General features: G+C 37.6%; 1 protein-coding gene across 2 annotated transcripts in view; it reads right to left on the bottom strand.

The window, feature by feature from the left end:
* The window catches only part of SPIDR (scaffold protein involved in DNA repair), a 627,114-nt gene that overhangs the window by 40,823 nt on the left and 563,801 nt on the right, over positions 1-22,490 (bottom strand). For both annotated transcript variants that reach the window (XM_016431530.2, XM_056823886.1), the window contains 2 exons: positions 6,990-7,191; positions 5,861-6,013 (listed from right to left, as the gene is read on the bottom strand). In XM_016431530.2, the coding sequence (XP_016287016.2) occupies positions 5,861-6,013; positions 6,990-7,191 (355 nt within the window). The remainder of the gene's footprint in view (positions 1-5,860; positions 6,014-6,989; positions 7,192-22,490) is intronic.

The following is a 22,490-nucleotide window of genomic DNA, read 5'->3' as shown; positions in this document are numbered from 1 at the left end:
ATAGAGAGCCAGGCCTGGGATCAAATCTGGCCTCAGAAACTTCCTAGATATGTGACCCTGGGCAAGTCACTAGGCCTCATGGCCTAGCCCTTACCACTCTTCTGCCTTGGAACTGATCATTAGTATCCATTCAAAAACAGGAGGTAAAGGTTTTAAGGGGAAAAAGCAAAAGGAAGGATCTATTATGGAGGATGAATGAAAGGAAAGAATTCCTCAGGTTGAGGTAAGAAGGAGACAGGAGAGGACACTGGTGAAGAGAGCATCCTCACCAATTAAATAACCAAATCTTTAAAATGTTCAAATGATTTACATACAATTTTGTATGAGTGCATAGCAAAAAATAGGCCCTTATGGAGTTGCCAATACTTTAAGATTTCAAGCCACAGTAATAGAAAAGCTAGCATTTACACAGTGCTTTAAGGTGTACAAAGCTCATTACATGTATTATCTCATTTGATCCTCATAATAGGTGCTGGGAGTTAGGTACTATTAAGCCTATTTTATAGATGTGGAAACTGGGGCTAGCAATATGTCCATTAACAATAACGATGTATTCCAATGACACATTTTATTATCATACATTAGTATCATTGTCAGAGCTAGAATTCAGAGAGGTGGCAGAGGGTATGATACTCTGACAAGGCACAAACTTAATCCTTCCTTTCCTTCTCACCAAACAAGGTAGGTTATGGAGTCTTCCTGCAGAGACCACTTCTACTTCTCTCAAGATGGTATCTTGCTCTGATGGTGGAAGCTCCACATAGCCACAGCCTTTCCAGGTACATTTTCTTCTCCTGCTCCCAGGATGCAGGTCTCCTCTCAGCCAGGCCTGTACTAGAGACAGTGCCACTCACTGTCTAGATCCCTTCAGCCCCTGTAAACAATGGAGCTTCTCCAAGGCCTCCAAACCTTGTCCAACTTTGTTTAAAGAAGCTTTGTTCTCAGAGTATCTTTGTTAAAGTATTGCTATCCAAATCCCATAACTCTTAATCACAAACTATCTGTGAGTGCCCTTTAATCCTCTTTCCTCATAGAACTAATATAAACAGTATATACAGAGCACTTCTGGGACAGAAACTCTTTTTCATTATCAGTACAATAAATGTAACTCTTGAAGGAAGGGCCAGTAATAATCTTAATGCTGCCTTAAATAAAGAGATCAAGGAAAAAAATAATCAATATTTTTTAAAAGAGCCTAAGAAAAACCTTTACTTACAGTGTATTTAAAAGAAAAGAAAGAAGGAATGTAAAAGAAAGAGGAGGGACAGAAGGAGGGAAAGAGGAAGGGAAGGAAGGAAGGAAGGACAGAAGGGAGGAGGGAAGAAAGGAAGGAGGAAGAAAGGTCAGAAGGAAGATACGAAGGTGGGAAGGAAGGAAGGGAGGAAGAAGAGACCAAACAGAACTAGCTCAGCCACAAATCAAAGTCTATACATGCCTATGGAGAAAAAGACAACAGAAGAAATAACTTTTCATCTCCTTGAGGGCAGAACTGTCTTTTGCCTCTTCTTGTATCCCTTGCACTTACTTGGCACATAGGAAGAACTTAATAAATTTTTATTGATTGATTAATATGAAATTGTACAATAACCCATTGGCTCCATCTAGAAGGAGGCAGCACAAATGAATAGAAGGACATCGACTCAGAGTTCACAACTCAGAGCTCTGCTCTGTATATCTGTGTGACCTTAAGCAAATGACTTCAACCCTTTTGATCTTTGTCTTCTCAAGTACTTAAAAAGGGGGTTGAATTAGTTGATTTCTGGTGTCCCCTCCAGCCCCAAATCCTTCATGACTACCATAGTTCTATCAACTATCACTTAAGTAAGCAAACATGCCAAGTACAGAGGGGATAAAACTAAGACAAAAGGGAAATAATTTTTGATCTTTAGGAGTTTACATTCTCTTTCCTTTTTTAAACCCTCACCTTCCATCTCAGAATCAATACCGTATATTATTTCTAAGATAGGAGAGTGGTAAGGGCTAGTAAATGAGGGTAAAATGACATGCCCAGGGTCACACAACTAGGAAGTGTCTGAGGCCATATTTAAACCCAGGATCTCCCTTCTTTAGGCCCAGCTCTCAATTCACTGAGTCACCTATATTCTCCCTCAAGATGAGTCTTATAAAGAAACTTGGGATTCTAAGAAGTAGAGGTGAGAAGAGAGTGCATTTTGAGCATGGAGAAGAGCCATTAGAAAAGGACTGGGGCAGGAGATGGAATGTCATGTATTAAGAACAGAAAGAAAGCCAGTTTGACTGGACCAACATCATAATAATATGGTGAGAATGTTGTAAAGAGCTTTAAAGTACAAAATGAAAAAGTTTTTATTTGATTCTAGAAATAATAGGGAGCCACTGCAATTTATTAGGGAGGAGAATAACATGGCCATTCTTTAGGAAAATGACATTGGTACCTCTGTGGAGGAGGGTGAGGAAGATGGGTTGAAGAGGAGAGGGAGGAGACAGGGAGACTAATTAGGAGGCTATTGTAAGATTTCAGGTGAAAGGTGATGATGACCTGATTTCATAAGGTGGTTCTGTGTGAGTGAAGAAACGAATACAGGTGAGAAAGATATGGGGGTAGAAATGACAAGATTTGCCAACTTATTGGACATGTGACTCTGAGTGAGAGTGAGGAGTTGGGGATGACTCTAAGGGCAATGGCCTCACAGATATAGGAAACATTAGAAGAGGGTGAAGAAAGCACTGAAACCTTCTTAGCTCTAACATTTTCTGTCTTATTTGCTTTAACTTGTAAAGAGTCCAGAAGCACCTTCTCAACAAATAGGAAAGGCCTTTGAAAATTTATACTTTTTCTTTATCACATCCCCAAAAGAAAGGACCTCACATTTCTAAGAGGATAACAGACTAAGTTTTATCTGTTTCACACAACAGCAAAAAGCACTAACTAGCTTAGCGGGAAAAGTCAATATGCTAAGTAAATCCTCCATTGATCCCTGAGTCAGGTCCTTGATCGCAGATGAGAGGCCTAAGTTGTTCTCTGGAGGTGCTTTGGGATGATAATATTGAGGAACATATAGAATCTGAAATGAATGGCAATAACTTTTGTCCTAAAGCCTCTTGCACATCAAGGAAAGTTGTATATTTAGTAAAAGCCACAAAGGGAAGGATCTATGTAATGTCTATAGGTTCTTCCACTCTTCAATTATGGTGATGTTGGTCATCAGAAATTCCCCAGGGCTACAAAGAGCAGAGTCAGGTTGAGGTTAGACTCCCCCCCTTGTCATTTGCTTAAAGAATGAGCTGTCTATTGGTTCAGAATGTAGAGAATATAGCTTCAGTGGAAAGGAGACTTTATAATGCATTCAACTAAGCCTTGCCAAAAATAACAAACCACTGGCACTATCTTAATACTCAAAGGGCAATTTCATCATACAGTAAAAAAATAATCCTTCTAGAATTTGAAGTTCATTTTTTCCCACCCATAATAATATCCCTTGTAAAGTTTCTGCCAGTTCTTAACACTCATAGCAGTATCAGTCATCCTCATGCTTTGGAGGATAAAAAGAACAGAATTTGAAATTTAGTTTGGCATTTGCTAAATGCCTACTATGTGCAGGGTATTTTATTCAATTCTGTGGATAGGCACTGCACCTGTGACTTCACTAGAATAAAAGGTTCCTGGATGAAGAAATTCCCTTGGCCAATGTAGGCCAGCATTTTCTCTGCAGTTTAGTCTCAACCAAGAAGTGAAGTGATTTCCACAGTATGCCAGAGTTAGGACACAAAGTTCCAAGGATACCCAAATGGAAAAATGACAGTTGCCTCTTTCAAAGGGCCTGTAGTCTAGTGGGAGATAAAATGTGTACACAAATAACTACAGAATAAGCAAAAAGGTGAAAAGAAAAATGAAATAGGCATGAGGGATTTGGGAAAGAAAGGATCATTTCTAGTTGGGGGCAAGTTTCTAGTAGGGGAGGTCAGGAAAGGCTTCAGAAAGGAAGTGTAAATGTTGAAATTCTTGGTGAGTCCCCTTTAGATACAACAGTCTTATTCTTTTGGCTTTTGAGAATATGTTGTATGGGGTTATTCTGTCTGGAGATATTATTTATATATATATGCATCAGCATTATCAGCATGAACATATAATTCCATTCAATAAATCTGTATTAAGTACTTATTAGGTATTAGGCACCAAAGTAACTGTTGGGGACACAAAAAGATGCAAAAGACACCCCCTGTTCTTAAGAAGCTTATCATCTAATAGGGAGGGGCAGCTAGGTGGCACAGAAGATACAACAGAGAGAATCTAGGTTCAAATCCGGCCTCAAACACTTTCTACTTATGTGTGACCTGGGCAAATCACTTAACCTTGATTGCCTACCCCTTGCCTCCCTTCTATCTTAGAAGTGATCATATAACTTTGGAAAACTTATGTGGAAATTTGTTATTAAAATAAAAAAATGTAAATATTCTATTTCCTAAAAAGAAGAAAAGAATTTATATTAAGACTAAAGGTAAGATCTTTTTAAAAAAGAAGACTAGAATGGTAGTAGGAGGCTAGGTTATGAAGTACTTTGAATGTCAAACAGAGCATTTTATTTTAAGAAAGAGAGGACACCCTTCTTTGGGGATGATACCATTGTTGGTCATAGGAGCAATTAGCTGATAATACAAAGTAGGCAAGCTATTATAATTAGGATCTATATTAAAGAGATGAAAGACTCTTAATTTTCTTAGTTCCTCTCCTTTATGTAATTTTACTTTAACTTGTCATTGTCTAGAAATAATTTTCTATTACTGTTTTAGTAAACACATGGTTGTCTATCCTTTCGTCTATTAACCTTTTGATACTATGCTTGCAATCTTTGAAAATTTCCTATGAAAGTTACCTTTCTTAATGGCATAATTATATCTATTAATTAGGAATAAAACTTGACATAAGTCAACCCAAAATTTGAAAAGAAAGAAAAAAGATGTTTTCTCAGATGGAAATTCTGTTTCTTTGATAAAAACCCCACTCTTCCCCTAGCCATCGTCAGATCTTGATTTCTGTTTTCACTATCAAAATCATAACTTACAGCAAGGCAATTGTCTCACTTTCTTGTTTCATTTAATTTTGTTTTAGAATAAGGGTGTTTAATGCTCATGTATTTAATCTTCCACATGTGTAAGCAGTAATGAGTCTGAGGCAGGCATTTGAGGGATTCACCAAATGAAAGATCTGCATCTCACCCCCAGGTCTAGAATCTCATTTCCTTGAGGAAAGAGAAGATCCATTCTCCTTTATACTTCAAAGATGCATCAATGTTCTCTATGGAACTATTAAATTAGGATGGCAAGAAGAAATTGGTCTCATCATTATTATTCATTAGGTAAGTTTGAATTAAAAAAAGGGTGTACAATACCTAAGACCTTGTTGGCTCAAGACCAAATAGATGTAATACATGAACCATATTCCAAGTGAGGAGGAGGAGAAAGAGGTGAAATGAATATGGAGGTAAAGGAAGGTCACAATAGATAGACTATCTCCCTTTCAAAATCAACAAATAAGATTGGGAGACCATTTTTGTGCCAAGGATCTCAATCTCAAATGTTTAAACTCTAGTCCCACTTGAATAAAAATCAGAGTTTGTTATTTCTATTAATTTCAATGATTAAGGGTTATTTTTCATTATAAATATCTATTTATTATGATAACTTCACAGAGAAGTAAAAGATTTAATGATAAAACTGAGGTCTAGAGGTAAAGACAATCAGTAATACAAAGCCTTGGACTCTCAGGAAGTCAAGATTGGTTGTTACACAAAGTAAATAATAAGACAATACCTTGAAATATACCAAATATTTTCCATTAAGATTATTAATTCCATTAATATTCATTAAGATAACTACCAACCTTGGATGCTACAAATGGAGTTCACTTGAGTGGCAGAATCCAATTCATCTAATATAACTGGGCCAGTCAGTTCAGAGGTGTCAGCACTATCAGCCGTGCACAAAAAGGGCTTTTGAAGCATGAGCACAGTTCGTTCAACGCAAATAATCCTACCTGCCAACAGAAACACTGAAGATTATTAAAGCCATGAAGAAAAAAGTTAATTATTCATGCCAATGAAGACAATGCCCTTTTCCAATTACTTTGAGTCATAAGAAAAAGCTCAGTCATGTGTCAGGTTTATTCCAACAGATTGTCTTCAATGAAATGTGCATTGTGTTATGGGTAAGCCCCAAGGCCTCTTAGCTAATACATTATACTAGGTTAAAAAAAGAAAACCCAAGCAAACACTGGAATCAAACACCATTCAGCAAGGATTTTAGCTTGATCCCTGGAAAAATAGGCTGACTGATTCAAGCTTACACATTTATAATTTCTTACAATTTCTTGTTTTCAAAAGAGTTCTTTGAGAAGTAAGTTTAGGTAGTCTGGATCTCCATGTCAAGGTGGTTAAAACCAGCCCAGCTATAAAGGACTAACTAGTAACTTTCAGAGAAGGGACAAAGACAAAAGGAGGGTGTGTTACTTTTTCCAAGGCATTGGCTGTGACTTCCATTGAGACTGGGTAATGGACCTTTCTTCAGCCTGCTCTGAGTGTAAACCCTTGGTGGTACTAAGAACTTCCAAGGGCTCATCTTAGCAAGGCTGGAGCAGCAGAATGCATCATGAGTTGTAGCTCTTAAAAGCAATGCAAAACTATAGTGGACAACATCTCCCCCTACAAAAAAATTGGGTCAGAACCCAATAATTTGTTTAGACCTTAAACACAGATAAGAAAGTTTTTCATGCCTGATAAAGGGGAGGGGGCATGTACAGAGAGAAGTAGCCCCAAATCACTATGGGACAACCATTTAAGAAGTCACCATCATCTCAGAGGTCACAAAGACAGGTTATTAGGACAACAGTCTCCATTATCATAAACTAGAGACTTAACACCTCTATATCTTAGACCTGGGAAAATTGGGAAGGCACAGAGAATCATTTCTTAACTGTAGTCTGCCCATCTCTGAGCTCAGCACGTTACTAATACCATTTTCTTGTAGGACATCCTTGAAGAAGATAGTATGTGATGTGGCATCGGTGAGGGCTTCCATAACTTCAGGGGTGATGACACACGATGAGGTCACACACACTGGCACAGTCTTTGGGAGGTCATCATTTTCTGATTGCAGTGTGGCATCAGTCACCATAAGCCAAATTTCTCTTTGGTCCACAGGAAGAGTACTTTTTAACTATGAATTCAAAATAGAGTAGAATCTCTTTATCCTAAAAGCTATGCTTGTATGCAGGACAAAATATAATGATATTAAACTGTTATTATTACCAGGAAAAGGAGAATCCTATTTTGCCCAATATTTTTCAAACATCATTGATAGAAGGCTACAAGTATTCACTGGCATCTGTCACAGTTAGTGCCAAAGACCCAAGGGAGGGTAATGACCTCTTGTCAGATCATAGCTGAAACTCCATATTGATGTGCTGATATACATCAAATGCATTCTGTACATTGAGAAATTTGTTGTTATATCAATCTTTTTCATTGATGTGAATAGCAAAACCTTTAACAAGCTCTTAACAGTTAAAATCATAGCTAAATAATCTTGGCCAAATCATTTAACTGCTCTGGATATCAGTATTTTTTTTTCTGTTTCAAATGGGGCAACAGGCTTAGATAATTTCTAAGATTCCTCCCTGCTCTAAAAGTCCATGATTTTCATATTTGTATTCGAATGCATATCTAATTAAAGAAGAAAGGATAACTGTGAGCTTAATACCATGACCCCTATTCCAAAGTCACTACCTTGGATCAAGCATTCATTTATTTAGTAGGTATTCATTAAATGCCTTCTATGGATTAGGTTTTGGGGCTGCCTAAAAAAATAAAAATAAAAAAGAATAGTTCCTGACCTCAAGCAATTTATATTCTACTGGAATGGGGATGTGAGGGTGGATCTCAGAGGGAACCATTTCCACTGCACAAAAGGGAAAACCAAGACTCAATTGAATTAAATGACTTCTTCAAGATCACTAGAAGAAAGCAGACGCTTTGTCTCTTTCCTTAGCATTTAATTTCCTGAATTCCCCTCTATACTACTTGACTTAAGGGGTAATTAATCAATCAATAACCACAGCCGTCTTCTAGCCAGCCTCACTAAAAACCTATTTTCTGTGGAAATTTTACAAACATACACACACAATTGTATTGTATTGGCCTTCACACCCCCCTCCCCCCCCCCACACACACATACACACTATCAGTTACTTAGAAGACTCCAGTAGAATGCTACAAGTACCTATTCCTGACCTGGTGCTGTTTACCATCTTTATCAATAACTTGATATGACAGAGATGGCATGTTCTTAGAATCTGCAAATGATATAAACCAGGAGGGATAAGCAACATAGAATAATAGGATCACAAAAGATCTAACAGGTTAGAAAACTGGGTCAAATTAATAAGATGAAGTTTAATAGTGATGTATTTAATGTCTTATATTTAGGTTCACAGAAAAATAGACAAGGATAAGATATGGGGGTGATGTGACTAGATAGCAATTAATCTGAATCAGATCTGGAGAATCTGAGCTAGATAAGATTCGGTGTGATACAGTAAGTGTGATAATGCATCTAAAAAGCTAATTTGATTTCAGACTTCATTAAAAGAGTTAAAGACTAAGGAAGTTCAGTTCTGGATATAATATTTTGGGAAGATGCTGATAATCTGAAGATCAGAGAAGGGCAACCAGGATGGTAAAAGGACTCCTATACTATATTATATGAACTCACTAATGGAACTAGGAATATTTCTCTTAGAGAAGAGAGTTGGGGGAGGCAGAAGCATACTAGCAGTTATCAAGTATCTGAAAAGCTATCTTAAAGAAAAGGCTTCTTCTGCTTGACCCTATAGGATAGAATGAATATCAAAGGGTAGAAATTATAAAAAAGACCATTTTGATTGACTCAAATGAAATTTCTCTAATTTGAGTCAACTAAAGCTGGAATAGGTTTCCTCTCACTAGAAGTTGTCAAGCAATGACTAGGAAATTTTAGAAGGAATTCTTGTTCAGTCAGCTCAGAGTTGGATTAGTTTTGAGGTTATTTTCTCATTCTGAAATTCTGTAGTAAGACCTTGGGTAAATACTCAATCTTAAATGGTTGAAAAAAGCATGAAGAGTCAGCAGAGAAGTAGTTAAGAGTAAGTGAACTTGGAGAGTATAAGATCATAGAAACTAAAAAGGAGAGTCCATTCATAAATTCAGGGTAGACAATAGATCAGATATTGCAGAGGGATTAAAGGGCACTTTCTACACCATCACCTATCCTCTTCCGTTTTTCCTCTGAGAAAGAAGTAGCATTTTTCCTTCCTAAGGCTGACTTCTATATGGGTCCTCAATCTTATTCCCTTGCATCTCCTTCAGCAATTTGGCCCATCTCTCTCTTTCTCAACTTCAATTTCTCCCTATCTTTTGGTTCCTTTCCTGCTATCTATAAACATGCTTTGCTCTACCTCATCCTTAAAAAATGTGCACATGACTCCATCTTCTCATGGTATCATCCTTATCTTTCTTCTTTTTCATTGCCAATCTCCTAGAAGGAATTGCAAATTTTACTGCTTCTAATATCTTTTTAATCATTCACTTTGGCATTCTTTTCCAGTCTGGTTTCCAGTGTCACTCACCAGTGATGGAAACAGCTTTCTCCATGGTTACTCATAATTTTTTTACAGTTCATGTTAATAACATTAATGGCCTTTTCTTAGTCATCATGCTCCTTGACAATTTTGAAGCTTTTGACACTTTACCTAGATACTCTCTTCCCTCTCTACCAGTTTCCATGACATTTTCCCTTTCTGGGCAACTATGATCACTCTTTTTTAGTTTTCTTGGCTGAGCTTCCTATTTCCAAAAATGTTCTGTCCTGAGCTCTTTTCTCTCTGCACTCTCTTCCTAGGTGATGGCATCTGCTTCTATGAATTCAAATATCATTTTTCAACAGAGTAGTACAGAATTTCTCTCTCTATATCCAGCCCTAATCTCCCTTCTAAATCCCAATACTTTACTGTCCACTACCTGTTGGACACATCTACATGGATGTTCCATAAGCATCTCAAAACCAGCATTCCAAAATACAACTTGACATTCTCATTATACTTGACTCTCCTCCAAATTTCCTATGAAGCTATACAGTCTAGTTTTATAACCTAAATTTCCTGGCTATATAACCTTGGAACATTGCCTAGTACATAGTAGTTGCTTAATAAATGTTTACTGATTGAGTCATCCTTGAATCTTCCCCCTTCTTTGTCCCAACGGACTCAATCTATTGTAAAGTATTGTCATTTCTACCTTACAATATCTTTCCTATCTGCCCCTTCTTTCTACTCTCACAGCCATCACTCTAATTTGGGCCCTCATCACCTATAATATAGACTACTAGGAGAACCTATTCACTGTTCTCCTACTTCTATTCCTGCCCCTCCAATTGGGCAATCAATAAGCACACATTAAAGACACTACATTAGGCAAATGAGATACAAAGACAAAAGACACCTTGAGGACCTTACATTCTTATAGGGAGATACAAAATCTTACAAATGATAAGATATAGGATGTCTATAAAATACACAATGATTTAGTGGGGGCATTAACAACTGGCAATAGTTGAAAAGGCCTGACAATACACCCATTTACCATCATAACATAATAGTGCCTTATCAAGAAAATACAAGAAATTGTTCTTGAAATTTAGGTGATCTGCATCCAGTGGCCAAACATTTGCTGACTCTTATTTATTTAATCCATACTTCCAGTGTCTTAGAAAATACTTTCATCCTTCTTCTGGATGATTTAGTCACAAGTGAATATGAAAACTACTGGATTTGGACTTAGAAACTAAATGTATGAAGGCCAACATAGTTGAGGTCTTGTGGGTTGTGCCTGTAGCCTTTACAAAATAACTACTATTGGGCTTTTCTTTCATGTTGTTCCTCTTCTTTTGACTTCTTGTTTTTTGTAATTAGTGTTTTCTCACAATATGAATAGGATCTTGTGCAGATCCACCTCTTGGTGGAGGCTGCATTTGAGATGAGCCTTAAAGGGAACTAAGAATTCTGAAGAGCCAATGGAGAAGGAAATGGCAAACCACTCCAGAATCCTTGCAAAGAAAACCCCTTAGATAGCTAGGGTCTATGGAGTCGTGAAGAGTTGGACACGACTGAACAATAATAGTTCAAAGAGGCAGTAGTGAGAGTTCATGCTTTCTAGGCAATGCAAGACAGATTGTGCAAAGCTTTGGAGTGAAATGCTGTGTATGGGGTGTATGGGGTGTTCTGGGAGGACTAATATCTTTGGCAGGAGGGCTTGCTGCATCCTTTTCAGGGCTGTTCAGCTGCCTTTGGTGTCCATCTTTCACCCAACCTAATAGTCTAATAAACCTCTGAGGTTAACCAATAGACCTAAAATCTGCCGGTGAATGAGGGGAGTGTCTACCCTAAATATGTAAAGTCTTCCCCTGGTAGAATGGGCAGATGAGAGCCATTTGTTCCAGAAGTCATGAAGGAGAAGAAGCGTGTGCTGTGGAGTGCTTAGAGCTTAATCAGGCATTGAAGAGGCTAACGTCATCCAATGCACCTTGGACCACTGCCTGCCATTCTGACTCTTGACTTGCCATTGGACTTCCAAGACTCTGGAAAAGAGAGTGAAGCTGACAACTTTGGGTAATTCTGCCTCACTTCAATCTAAGTCATGAGCAATTCAAGAAATCACCCCATAATGTCATCAGTCCCTTTAAAAAAAGAAGGAAGAATGACAACACCAACAAAAACAGGGAAAAGCTAATAGGCCAATTTGGCCAAAATGTAGAAGGTGAATAATGTAGAATCATTTTGGAAAGATAGGCAGTAGACAGAATTTGAAGCATTTTACATGACAAAAAAGTTTATATTTTATGCTAAAGGATAATGGGGAGCTACTGGTGCCTCCTGATCAGATCACCAAGAAGTGGTCACACTTACATTTTAGGTACATCCATTTGGTAGCTGTGAAGAGGACGGATGGGAGAGGCATGAGGCTGGAGGTGAAGTAAATCAGTTAAGAGATTATTGCTATATATATACATATATATATTTGTAGTAGAAAAGAACTAGAAAATGATGGGATGTCCATTAATTGGGAGTGGCTGAACAAGTTGTTGTATATGCTTGTAAAGGAATACTCTTTAGCCATGTGAAATGACAAAGACTATGATCACAAAAAACCTGGAAAGACTTTTGTGAAGTAATGTAAAGTGAAGTGAGCAGAACCAGGAAAAAGTTGTACACAGTAACAACAATAAGGTATGAAGATCAACTGTTAAAGACAACTATTATCAACAATGCCAGGATCCAGGACAACTCCAAGGGACTCATGATGAAAAAAAGCTACCCACCACCATAGAAGGAACAGACGGAGTCTAAATACAGACAGAAACATGCCATTCTTTATTTTTTGCATCGATTTTTCTCTATTGTAAGCTATATGTGTCTTATTCATAACATGATAGGAAATATGTACCATATGATAATACATATGTGTATGTATATATATATTTTAGATAGATAGATATATAAATAGATAGATAGCCTATATTAAACTACCTGCCTTCTAGGGAAGGAGGGAAGGGGAAAAAAAGAATGAGACAGGTTTTTGGACATAGCTAATATGAGAATTTGTTCTTCTTGGATAAGCATATTTATTATAGTTAATTACATATTTATAACAAATCATCTGTATTATTATGTTATATACTATTATATATTAAAAAATAAAAATAAATTGTAACTCAAAAAAAGAAGGTATTTCAGCAAAGATCTAGAAACAAAGTTGATGCCCATGGATTGGGGAATGACTGTAGTATTACTGTGCTGTAAGAGACAGTGTGTGTAAAAAAAAAAGGAGATGATGTAGCTAGATGGCTCAGTGAATTGAGAGCCAGGCCTAGAGACAAGGTCCTAGGTTCAAAACTGGTCTCAAACACTTTCTAGTTGTGTGACCCTGGGCAAGTCACTTAACCCCATTGCCTAGCCCTTGTGGCTCTTCTTTCATAGAACTAATACATAGTATTGATTTCAAGATGGAAGGTAAGGGTTAAAAAAAAAAGAAATGGTGTGTATGATGAATACAGAGAAGCATGGAAAGATTTGCATGAATTGAAACAGGATAAATTTAAGTAATACAAAGAAAAAATATATACAATAACTATAATAAAGTCAATATTAAGAACAACCATACACCAAACATTGAATGGAACAAAATTATAATGCTCAAGCAGTACTCAAATGAAGAGATATGAGAGGATGCCCTCTACATCACCCTTTTGTGAAGGTAGAAAGTCAAGAGATGTTACATATTGCAGAAGTTTTTGGGAGCTTTTCAATGTATAAATAAGTTGGCCAATTTTTCCTCTCTCTGTAAGAAATATTATTTTCTATAGGTGATGATTGTCAATGAATTAATTATTATCAACGAGGTAAGGAGGATAGGAAAGGGAAGAGGGCATGACACTTGGCATAATTAAGATTATGATTCTAATTATGGTAGGAAACAGAAGACATCAATAAAAACTTTTTCTTTAAAGAAGCCATTGCAATAGTCTGTGTGAGAGGTGATAAGGGCTGGAATAGTTGGTTGTGGTGTGAGTAGAAAGGACATAGATGGAGATGTTGAGGAAGTGAATTACAAAACATGGTAAATGAATGGATTGGGAGGTGAATGAGGATGAAGAGTTGAGGATCCTTATTATGTGTCTAACATGGGTGTCTGGCAGAATGATGGAGTATTTGATAGAAATGGGGAAGTTAAGAAGAGCATGGGTTTATAGAGAAAGATGAGTTTGGTTTTTAACATTCTGAATCTGAGATGATTATTGGATATCCAGGGAGAGATGACTAGGAGGCAGATAGAGATGAGGAATTAGAGTTCAAGAGAAAGAAGAGGTCTGCATATGTAGATTTGGCAGTCACTGGCATAGAGATGACTCCAATGAAGCATCCACAAAGCTGCTAAAACAATTTTCCTAAGGTATATAGATAAGGTAATATAGCTAGGTGGTGAAGTAGATAGAATGCTAGGCCTAGAGTCAGGTAAACTTAAGTTCAAATCTGACCTCAGACACTTACTAGTTATATATAACCCTGGACAAGTAACAACCCTCTTTGCCTCAGTTTCCTCATCTCAAAAATGAGCTGGAGAAGCAATTCCAGTATCTTTGCCAAGAAAACCCCAAAAAGGGGTCCCAAAGAGTTGGACACAACTAAACAGCAACAATAGATATCTGATTATTTCATTCCTGTTCAAGAACTGTCAATGGCTCCACAATGTCTTTAGGTCAAAATATGAATTCCTTAGTCCTACTGACCTTTCCACCCTTATCTTCATAGTATGCTCCTTAAGAACTATACATTCTGGCCAGACAGGATGACCAACTATTCACTGAACTGGACGCTCTAGTTCCTGCCTCTGTTAATTTCCATAGGCCATCTCCCATACCTGGAATTCAGGTCTTCCTCATCTTCATCCCTAGGAATCTTTATCTTTCCACAGTTCAGTGTCACCTCCCCTGTGAAACCTCCTTCATTTATGTCTATGTTTTATTTATTTCATTCCACAATGTAAAATCTGCCAGGGACCATTTAGCTTTTGCTTTTGTGAGTCTAAGATTCTAGAACAGAGTTTTGTAATGAAAAAGCTCTTAAATATTTATTGAATTAAACTGAATAGAGGATAGGATTGAACAAAGGATTTGAGGACCTGGAGATGACTTTTGAGAAAGCAGTCTCACTAGAGAAGTGGTAGGAGCAGTAGTAGTAGTAGTAGTTGTCTCTCGGTAACCAACGATGACTATTGTCTTTGTGTGTTTTTGTGCACAAAGATACTTGTGCAAGAAGATTTAAGTGGAAAAGTCGGTGCACAGAGACAGTCCTACTCTCTCGGCATTGGAAGCCTGGGTCCAGTGGCATGAAAAAGCATTACACCTGGAGACTTCCTCAGCTGCATTGGATGGCCGTGTTGTCTTTTGTGCTCCAACACGCCCTGAGCACTCCACAGTGCTTTGCTGCGTCGCCCTCTCAGCCGTTGAACCTTCTTATTGGTGTCTTCCGCCTATTCCGCCGAAGCAGTCTTCACATGCTGGGTGAGCAAAGCCCTGGTTCACCAGGGGTCCACGACGACCCGATGGCTACCCTTATAAGGTTTATCCGGCCTGTCAAAGCTGTTGCCCATGGTGTGGCCACTGCTGCATGCTAGCAGCTACTGGGAGCCACAAGTGAGAGCTGGGTGTCAGGTGGGGGTCAGAGGCTGGAGAGCTGCCCTAGGAGGGCACGACAAGCCCTCCATACCAAAGATATTACTATATATGGTAGGAGCAGTAACCAGCCTGCAAAGGGTAAGGAAAGAGTGACTTGAGGTAGTAGAGAGATAGAGCATTATTAAGTACTTATTAGGGACCAGATCCTGTGCTAATAGTAGCGATACAAATGAAAGCAAGCTAGATTGTCTCTGACCTCAAAAAGCTTATAGCCATGGGGAAAAATAACACATAAAGGGATGGTGGAAAGTGGGGTTTTGGGGGGGATGTTGGTGGCATGGTGTGGAGAAGGCAGGAAAGTGGTAAAGAAATCTGTTTCCAGGAAAAAAATAAAGTGAAAGCCTACCTATAAGAGCACTATGTTCTGGGTCAGAGATCAAAGTCCCACTGGGGAGAATAGCAGGAAGATGATCAGAATGCATGTGGCACAGTATTGAGATGGTGCAGCTAGGTAATGCAGTGGATAGAACATTGGGTTTGGAATTATGAAGACTTCTCTTTATGAGCTCAAATTTGGCTTCAGACACTTACAAGATATGTCACCCCTTTGTGCCTTGTTTGCCTTAGTTTTCTCATCTGTAAAACAAGCCAGAGAAGGAAATGGCAAAACCATTCCAGTATCTTTGAGAAGAAAACCAAAAAAATAGCATCAAAAAAAGTTGAGCATGACTAAAAGCATGAAAAACAACAAGAGAATCACTAGTTGTAGATAACTTCTTCAAGAAGTCTGGTAAAGAGGCAGGAAAGAAATATGGAAGGGTAGCTAGATGGAATAGATTTTTTTTTTAAAATAACTGGAAAACCCTGAGAACTCCAATTATGGAGTTCTTCAAGAAAGGCAGGATGAACACCAGTTGGGGATGTTGAGGAGGGTTCTCAGGCTCAGTCATGTACTAGTAGGGCTTGATGGCCCCTGGGTTTTTCCAAATATAGAATTATGTGATTTTTAGCATGTTTGCAGGCAGAAGAGAAGAAACCAGAGGGAAGAGAAGAAGAGATTGAAGATGAATGATAAGAGAATAGATCATTTGAGAGGCAAGACCCTAAGGGCAAGAGGAAGGGATAGGGTCAAGGATAGAGGATGAAGGAGGGGAACTGATGATTAATCAATTTTCTAGAAGGCTAAAGAAAATTCAAACTCTCCTTTAGAGAGAGAATCCAAAGTTTTGATAACCCAGTCTTTTTTTGAGCAGACACTGTAATGTTTCTAATTGTTACTGTCATATTTATTTTTCCCTCTTCCTATCCCATAACTATGGCTTATCTCTGGTCACAAGAAAGAAGATAAAATGTTTTCTGTGTAAAGCGACACATATATTACAATAAAAATTCAACAGACTAGAATATTAAGGAATGGAGGCAATGTAGGATGGCCTTTTTTTGGGTTAAATTAACTAGTAAAATATTTTTTATATTTCACAGTTGTAATTGAAATATAAAAAGCTTGAAATGTGAAAAAATGAATGTTAAGAATTCTTTCTATGTGTAATTGGGGAAAAATAAAATGTCCCTAAAAATTTACATGATAAATTCTTACATTTTGCTCTTACTAATTAAAATGAAACATAAAAGTAAACATTTCTTTAATGTGTTGAGATCTTCAGGGTAAATGGTCCAATCATATCTAAAGTGGATTCTCTTGTAGTTGCTTATTTAAATAAACACCCAATTCCAGCTCCTTTCATAGAATCAGAGCTGGATTTGACTTTGAAGGTCATTTAATTTATATATCTTTCTTGAAGAAGTAGGGTGGAGGAATTTTATTTCCCCTCATTTGAGGTTTCTGGTTAGGTGGGTTTTGATTAATAGAGGTTGTAATCAGAGTATCTTCAACTCCACCCCACCATCAAGTTGCTGGGTGGTGGCCCCATTTTTCTTGGCAAGAAAACTTAGGAGAGAAGGTACAGGTAGGCCTCTGATGTAGCTCCCTGAATTGTCTTTCACCCAGCTAACCAGATTTCATTTCATTAGCTTCACCAACCCTCCCCTCTATGGGAAAAGATAATCCAGAGTTGACCCCAGGGCCAACGAGTGACCCTGTTAGCTTCAGATGGAGCCCAAGGGGACAGAGTGGGAGGACAAGAAGAAGCCTGGTGTAGGAGGGCAAGTATAAATACTGTTCATGCCATTATTGCCACATGCCTTTTTAGCATATAGCATCTTACCTATATTGCTAATGGCAAATTCAGAATAAATAATTGCATAGTCATTGCCATTTGGCCTATAACACTTAAAAAAAACCAAAAAACCTTACCTTCCATTTTAGAATCAATATTGCATATTGGTTCCAAGTTAGGAGAGCTGCAAGGGCTAGGCAATGGGGATTAGACAACTTGCCCAGGGTCACATAATTAGGAAGTACTTGAGGCTAGATTTGAGCTCCCATCTCTAGGCCTGGCTCCCAATCCACTGAGCCATCAGGCTGCCTCCCTAAAATACTTTTAAAATACTTTAAATGTATCAGTTGCCAAATCTTTAAAACATACAGCATATTTTTTTTATTAGCACTATAATGGGGATGAAGGTGAATAAAACCTCCAAATTCTTTTCTAAATAATGGTGTTGCTATCAAACATTTTATTAGAACTGGAGGCAACACAGGAGAATTTGGTCTAGGATAGTATTAGAGAGGTCTTTGTGAAGGCAAGTGCTGGGCCTAGAATTTAAATAGACGTGAGTTTAATTCCAGCTTCAGATACTCCCTGGCTGTGTGACTTTGGGCAAGTCCCTTAGCCTCTGTTTGCTTTAATCTACTGGAGAAGGAAATGGAAAACTACTCTGCTATCTTTGCCAAGAAAACCCCTTACAGGGTCATGAAGAGTAAGATGTGACTAAACCAGCAAATGACAACAATAGTCCTATTGTACTCACATTACAAATAGAATATTGTATTTAGTTGTGGATGACCCACTTTAAAACCTTTAGGAATACCTGGAGAGTTTCCAGAGAAGGGGAACTGAATGATGATGATGATGATGATGGCTACCATTTATAGAGTTCTTTAAAAAGCACTTTTAGTGGTTTACAAAGCACCTTTACATATTATCTCATTTGATCCTCACAACAATATTGTTTTATTAATCCCATTTTCAATGTGAGAAAACAGTGGCCAAGAAGTTAAATTACTTTAACACTGACACATAGTTGGGTCATAATAAGGATCAGGAGTAGTAGAGGAACTCAGAATAGTCTGTAGTTTATGCTTTATGAGAATTAGCGGAAGAAACTGGAGAAGACCTAGGTGGGATATGCCAGCTGTCTTCAAGAATTTGAATGATGATAATGAAGAAAAGAAAAGATGTATTGAACGGGACCCCCTTTTGGCTCTAGAAAGCCAAATAGGAACAATGGGCAGAAGTTACAGTTGCAAATACAGAATTGATTTAAGAAAAACTTTCTAACAATGAGAACTGTCCCAAAGTGGAATGGGCAGATGATTTCCAGCTCATTAGAAGTCTTTAAATAAAAGACTGCATGACAAATTCAGGTATGGATTAGACTAGATGACCTCTGAGTTACCTTCCAACTCTGACTGATATTCTGTGACTTTGTTAATTGGATAAATTGAGTTTTTACTGCTAGTGTGCATTTTTCTCTAGAGTAAAAATGTCATGCATAATTTTAAAAGGATTATTTTCTTTTTTGGTGAACAAATAACATGAAAAAATTTCAGAATGATTCATTTGCTTGAGAAGAATTATATGATTCATAAAATTATGCTGACAGAAATAAATGTACCTATCTCCAGATAATGTAAATCCTCTGCCAATCTAGAATAGGAAAATAATAACAGTGTCATTTATAGTACATCTTGCAGATCTGAAATTTAGTCATTTGATTGAGCTAAGAATTTTAAAATATTTTTACAATTACAAAAAGAGAATCTTGTTCTACCAGGAAAAGAACTTAAATCTTCAACTATTACCAGTGGCAATTGACTTTTAACATCATTTTTTAAACTGCTACATTATCCCAAAGAGATTAAAAAAAAAAGGAAAGTCTTACTTGTTCAAAAATAATTATAGCAGCTCTTTTTGTGTTGGCAAAAAATTAGAAATTGAAGGAATGCCCATCAATTAGGGAATGGCTGAGCAAATTGTGTTATATGACAGGGACAGAATAATATTGTGTTGTAAGGAATGATGAACAGGATGATTTCAGAAAGAGCTGGAAAGACCTTCATGGACTGATGCAGAATGAAATGAACAGAACCAGGAAAACATTGTACACAGTAACAGCAATATTATATAATGATTAACTGCGAGAGACTTAGCTTCTCTCAGAAAAAACAAAGATCTGGACAATTCTGAAGGACTTAAGACAAAGAATGCTATCCACCTTCAGAGAAAGACTTGTTGTAGTCAGAATGAATGATTTTTCAATTGCTTCTCTGGGTTTATATTTTGGGGTTTTGGTTTCACGTAAGATCACTCACTTACAAAAATGTACAATATGGAAAAAATAAATAGAAAATTAAAAAAAAATTAAAACTGTTAAGTTAGCCCAACATGAATCAATAGTGTAACATAGTAGCCAAAAAATTGGATATACTCTTAGGCCACTTTAAGAGAGGCATGGCGTAGAGATAAATATGGTCATACTCCTCTGTTGTCTGTGATGGTGAGACCACAGTTAGAGTAGATATTATGTTTGGCTTTTACATGTCACATTTTGGGATGGATATTCTAATGAGAGATTATTTTCAGAGAAGGATACCTAGGGTGGTGATGGTCCATTAACCAACTTTTAAAAATGGAATATTCTTTTTCAATTTATAGGACTATTTTAGGTGATATTTTTGGTGGTGCTGATCATTAAAATTCATCTATTCTTACAGTGAACATTTTTAGTTTTGGAAGAAAGGTGAAAAATGCTATTAGAAGACTGATTGAAAAGACTGAAATATGTAGCTTGGAGAAGACAGACTTAGGAGAGATATTATAGGATTCCACTCTCATACCATTTCCTGCCTAAGACCAATTCTTATCATTGTTAGCATTCTCTCTCTCATCAAATTATCTTGTATTTACTTATCAATTTACATGCTCTATCGCTCAATAAGGTGTAAGCCTCCGAAGCAATTTTTATCCTTATATCTTTGGTTCCTTATATCTTTTTTTATCCTTATATCTTTGGTTCCTTGCTCACAATATATACTTAATATATGCTTGTTAAAATGAAAGAATCATTAAGGAAGAGGCAATACTCTGGGGGAGGGCAGATTAACAAGTGATGGGCAGAAATTATAGAGAAGCAGATTCATGATTAATGTAAAGAAAAATGTCCTACACAGGCACATTTCCCAGCAGTAACCTGGGAGAGGTCAGAGGTAGCAGTATCCCTCTCCCTGGGAGGCTTCCTCTGATGCATGATGATTTGTGCCAGGGGATACTATGGAGGGGATTCTTATTCAGGCACAAGTTGGCCTAGATCACCTCAGTGAATAGAATGAGGCCTGAAGTCAGGAAAATTCATCTTCAGGAGTTCAAATCTGGTCTTAGACACTTACAAGCTCTGTGACCCTGGGTCCATCACTTAACCCTGGGTGTCTCTGTTTCCTCATCTGTAAAAGGAGCTGGAGAAGGAAATGGCGAACCACTCCAGTATCTTTACCAAGAAAACCCCAAATGGGGTTACGAAGAGTAGGGAATCACCAAAGAGACTAAACAATAAAAAAAAGTTCTTTAGATTCCATCCAATTCCATAGCTGATTCTGTGATGTTTACAGGTAGCAAATCATTCCAGTTTCCCCAATTGTTTATTCAGTAATGAATGACGATGCCAAATGTTAGGGAAAGGCCAATGTCCTGTTTGTTTTGATTTGCTGTTGGGAGGAAACAAGGACTTGGAAGACATGAAATAGTTAACAAATGATGTTAACATTACTCGAGCAACAAGGGGACAGGGATAAAAGAAGCATTTAGCTTCTCAAAGATGAGGGTCTCCCACTTTGTCTTTTCCTGAACAAATGGAAATCCATGCAGTCACCAGGGCAGGGCAGGATAACACAACTCCTGCAGTTCTCAGGCCAGATAGGCCTTGATTCTACAGGGATGGGACTTTTTATGCCCCATTCAGGAGGCAGGGGAACAATTAAGTCCCAGGGACAAATATCCTTATGGGGAAAACGAGTATTTATTTCAGGGAAACAGAGAAACCCTGGTCCTATCACAGATATACGCCAGGCACTGTGTAAGGCACTCTTCTCATGTAACACATAAGAAGAGAAGCAGTCCAAGAGGAAAAAGAAATAAATGAAAGCGAACATTTGCACGGTGACCGAAAATCACCACTACCAAAAGAAGAATGTTAATCAGAAGTAGTAAAGTTATCATGTCAACTTGTTCTGAACACAGAGGCCGCAGAAGACAACAACAGGAGGATCTGGTTACAATGGAGTGCAGCAAACAGCACAGATGGAATTTATTTATTGTTTTCCTTGTAGAACAGAATGCTTAATCCAAATAACAACAATGAACAAATTGAAAAGGATCTTCTGATTCTCTCTTTAGAGCCTGTAAGAATAATATATTCTAAGGGTCTAGGAAGGGGAGATGTTTATTTCCTCTAGCAGGTTAAAAAGTTGAATCTGTAACTTGTTTTTCTAATTATGTTAATCAATGAGTGTTCAATTCAATGAATTTTCTATCAACAAACTGAGGGTGAAAAACAAATCTTTACAGACAAGCTGCTTCTTAGGGCATTTTACGTAGAGAGAGTCAGTGTAGATAACCATGCATGCAACCAGACAGCAAGAATGTTTTTTAATGATAATAAAAAAATGAACAGTTTACAGTTAAAATATGGTTTATAAATGCCCATTTTATAGATGAGGAAACAAGACTAGGGAAGGCAATGTAACCTTTCTAAAGTTCTGGAGCTGGGTTTTGAACTCTGATCTCTTAATTCCAAGTGCAGGATACTGTCAGGTTCTCCACTGGATTTTCTGTTGTTCAGGCATTAGAGTCATGTCTGACTCTGTGATCACATTTCCAGTTTTATCGGCAAAGATACTGGAGATCGTTCGCCATTTCCTTCTCCAAATCATATTATAGAGGAGGAAACAGAGGCAAATAGGGTCAAGTGACTTGTCCAAGGTCACACACCTTGTGTCTGGGACTTCATTTGAACTGAGATCTTCCTGACTACAGGCTTGGTGCTCTATCCACTGTGCCACTTACTGGCCCCAA

The sequence above is a fragment of the Monodelphis domestica genome, chromosome 3 (assembly GCF_027887165.1).
Source record: "Monodelphis domestica isolate mMonDom1 chromosome 3, mMonDom1.pri, whole genome shotgun sequence".
Lineage (NCBI taxonomy): Eukaryota > Metazoa > Chordata > Mammalia > Didelphimorphia > Didelphidae > Monodelphis > Monodelphis domestica.
The sequence above is the reverse complement of the archived record's forward strand: the minus strand, read 5'-3'. Positions and strand labels throughout refer to the sequence as shown.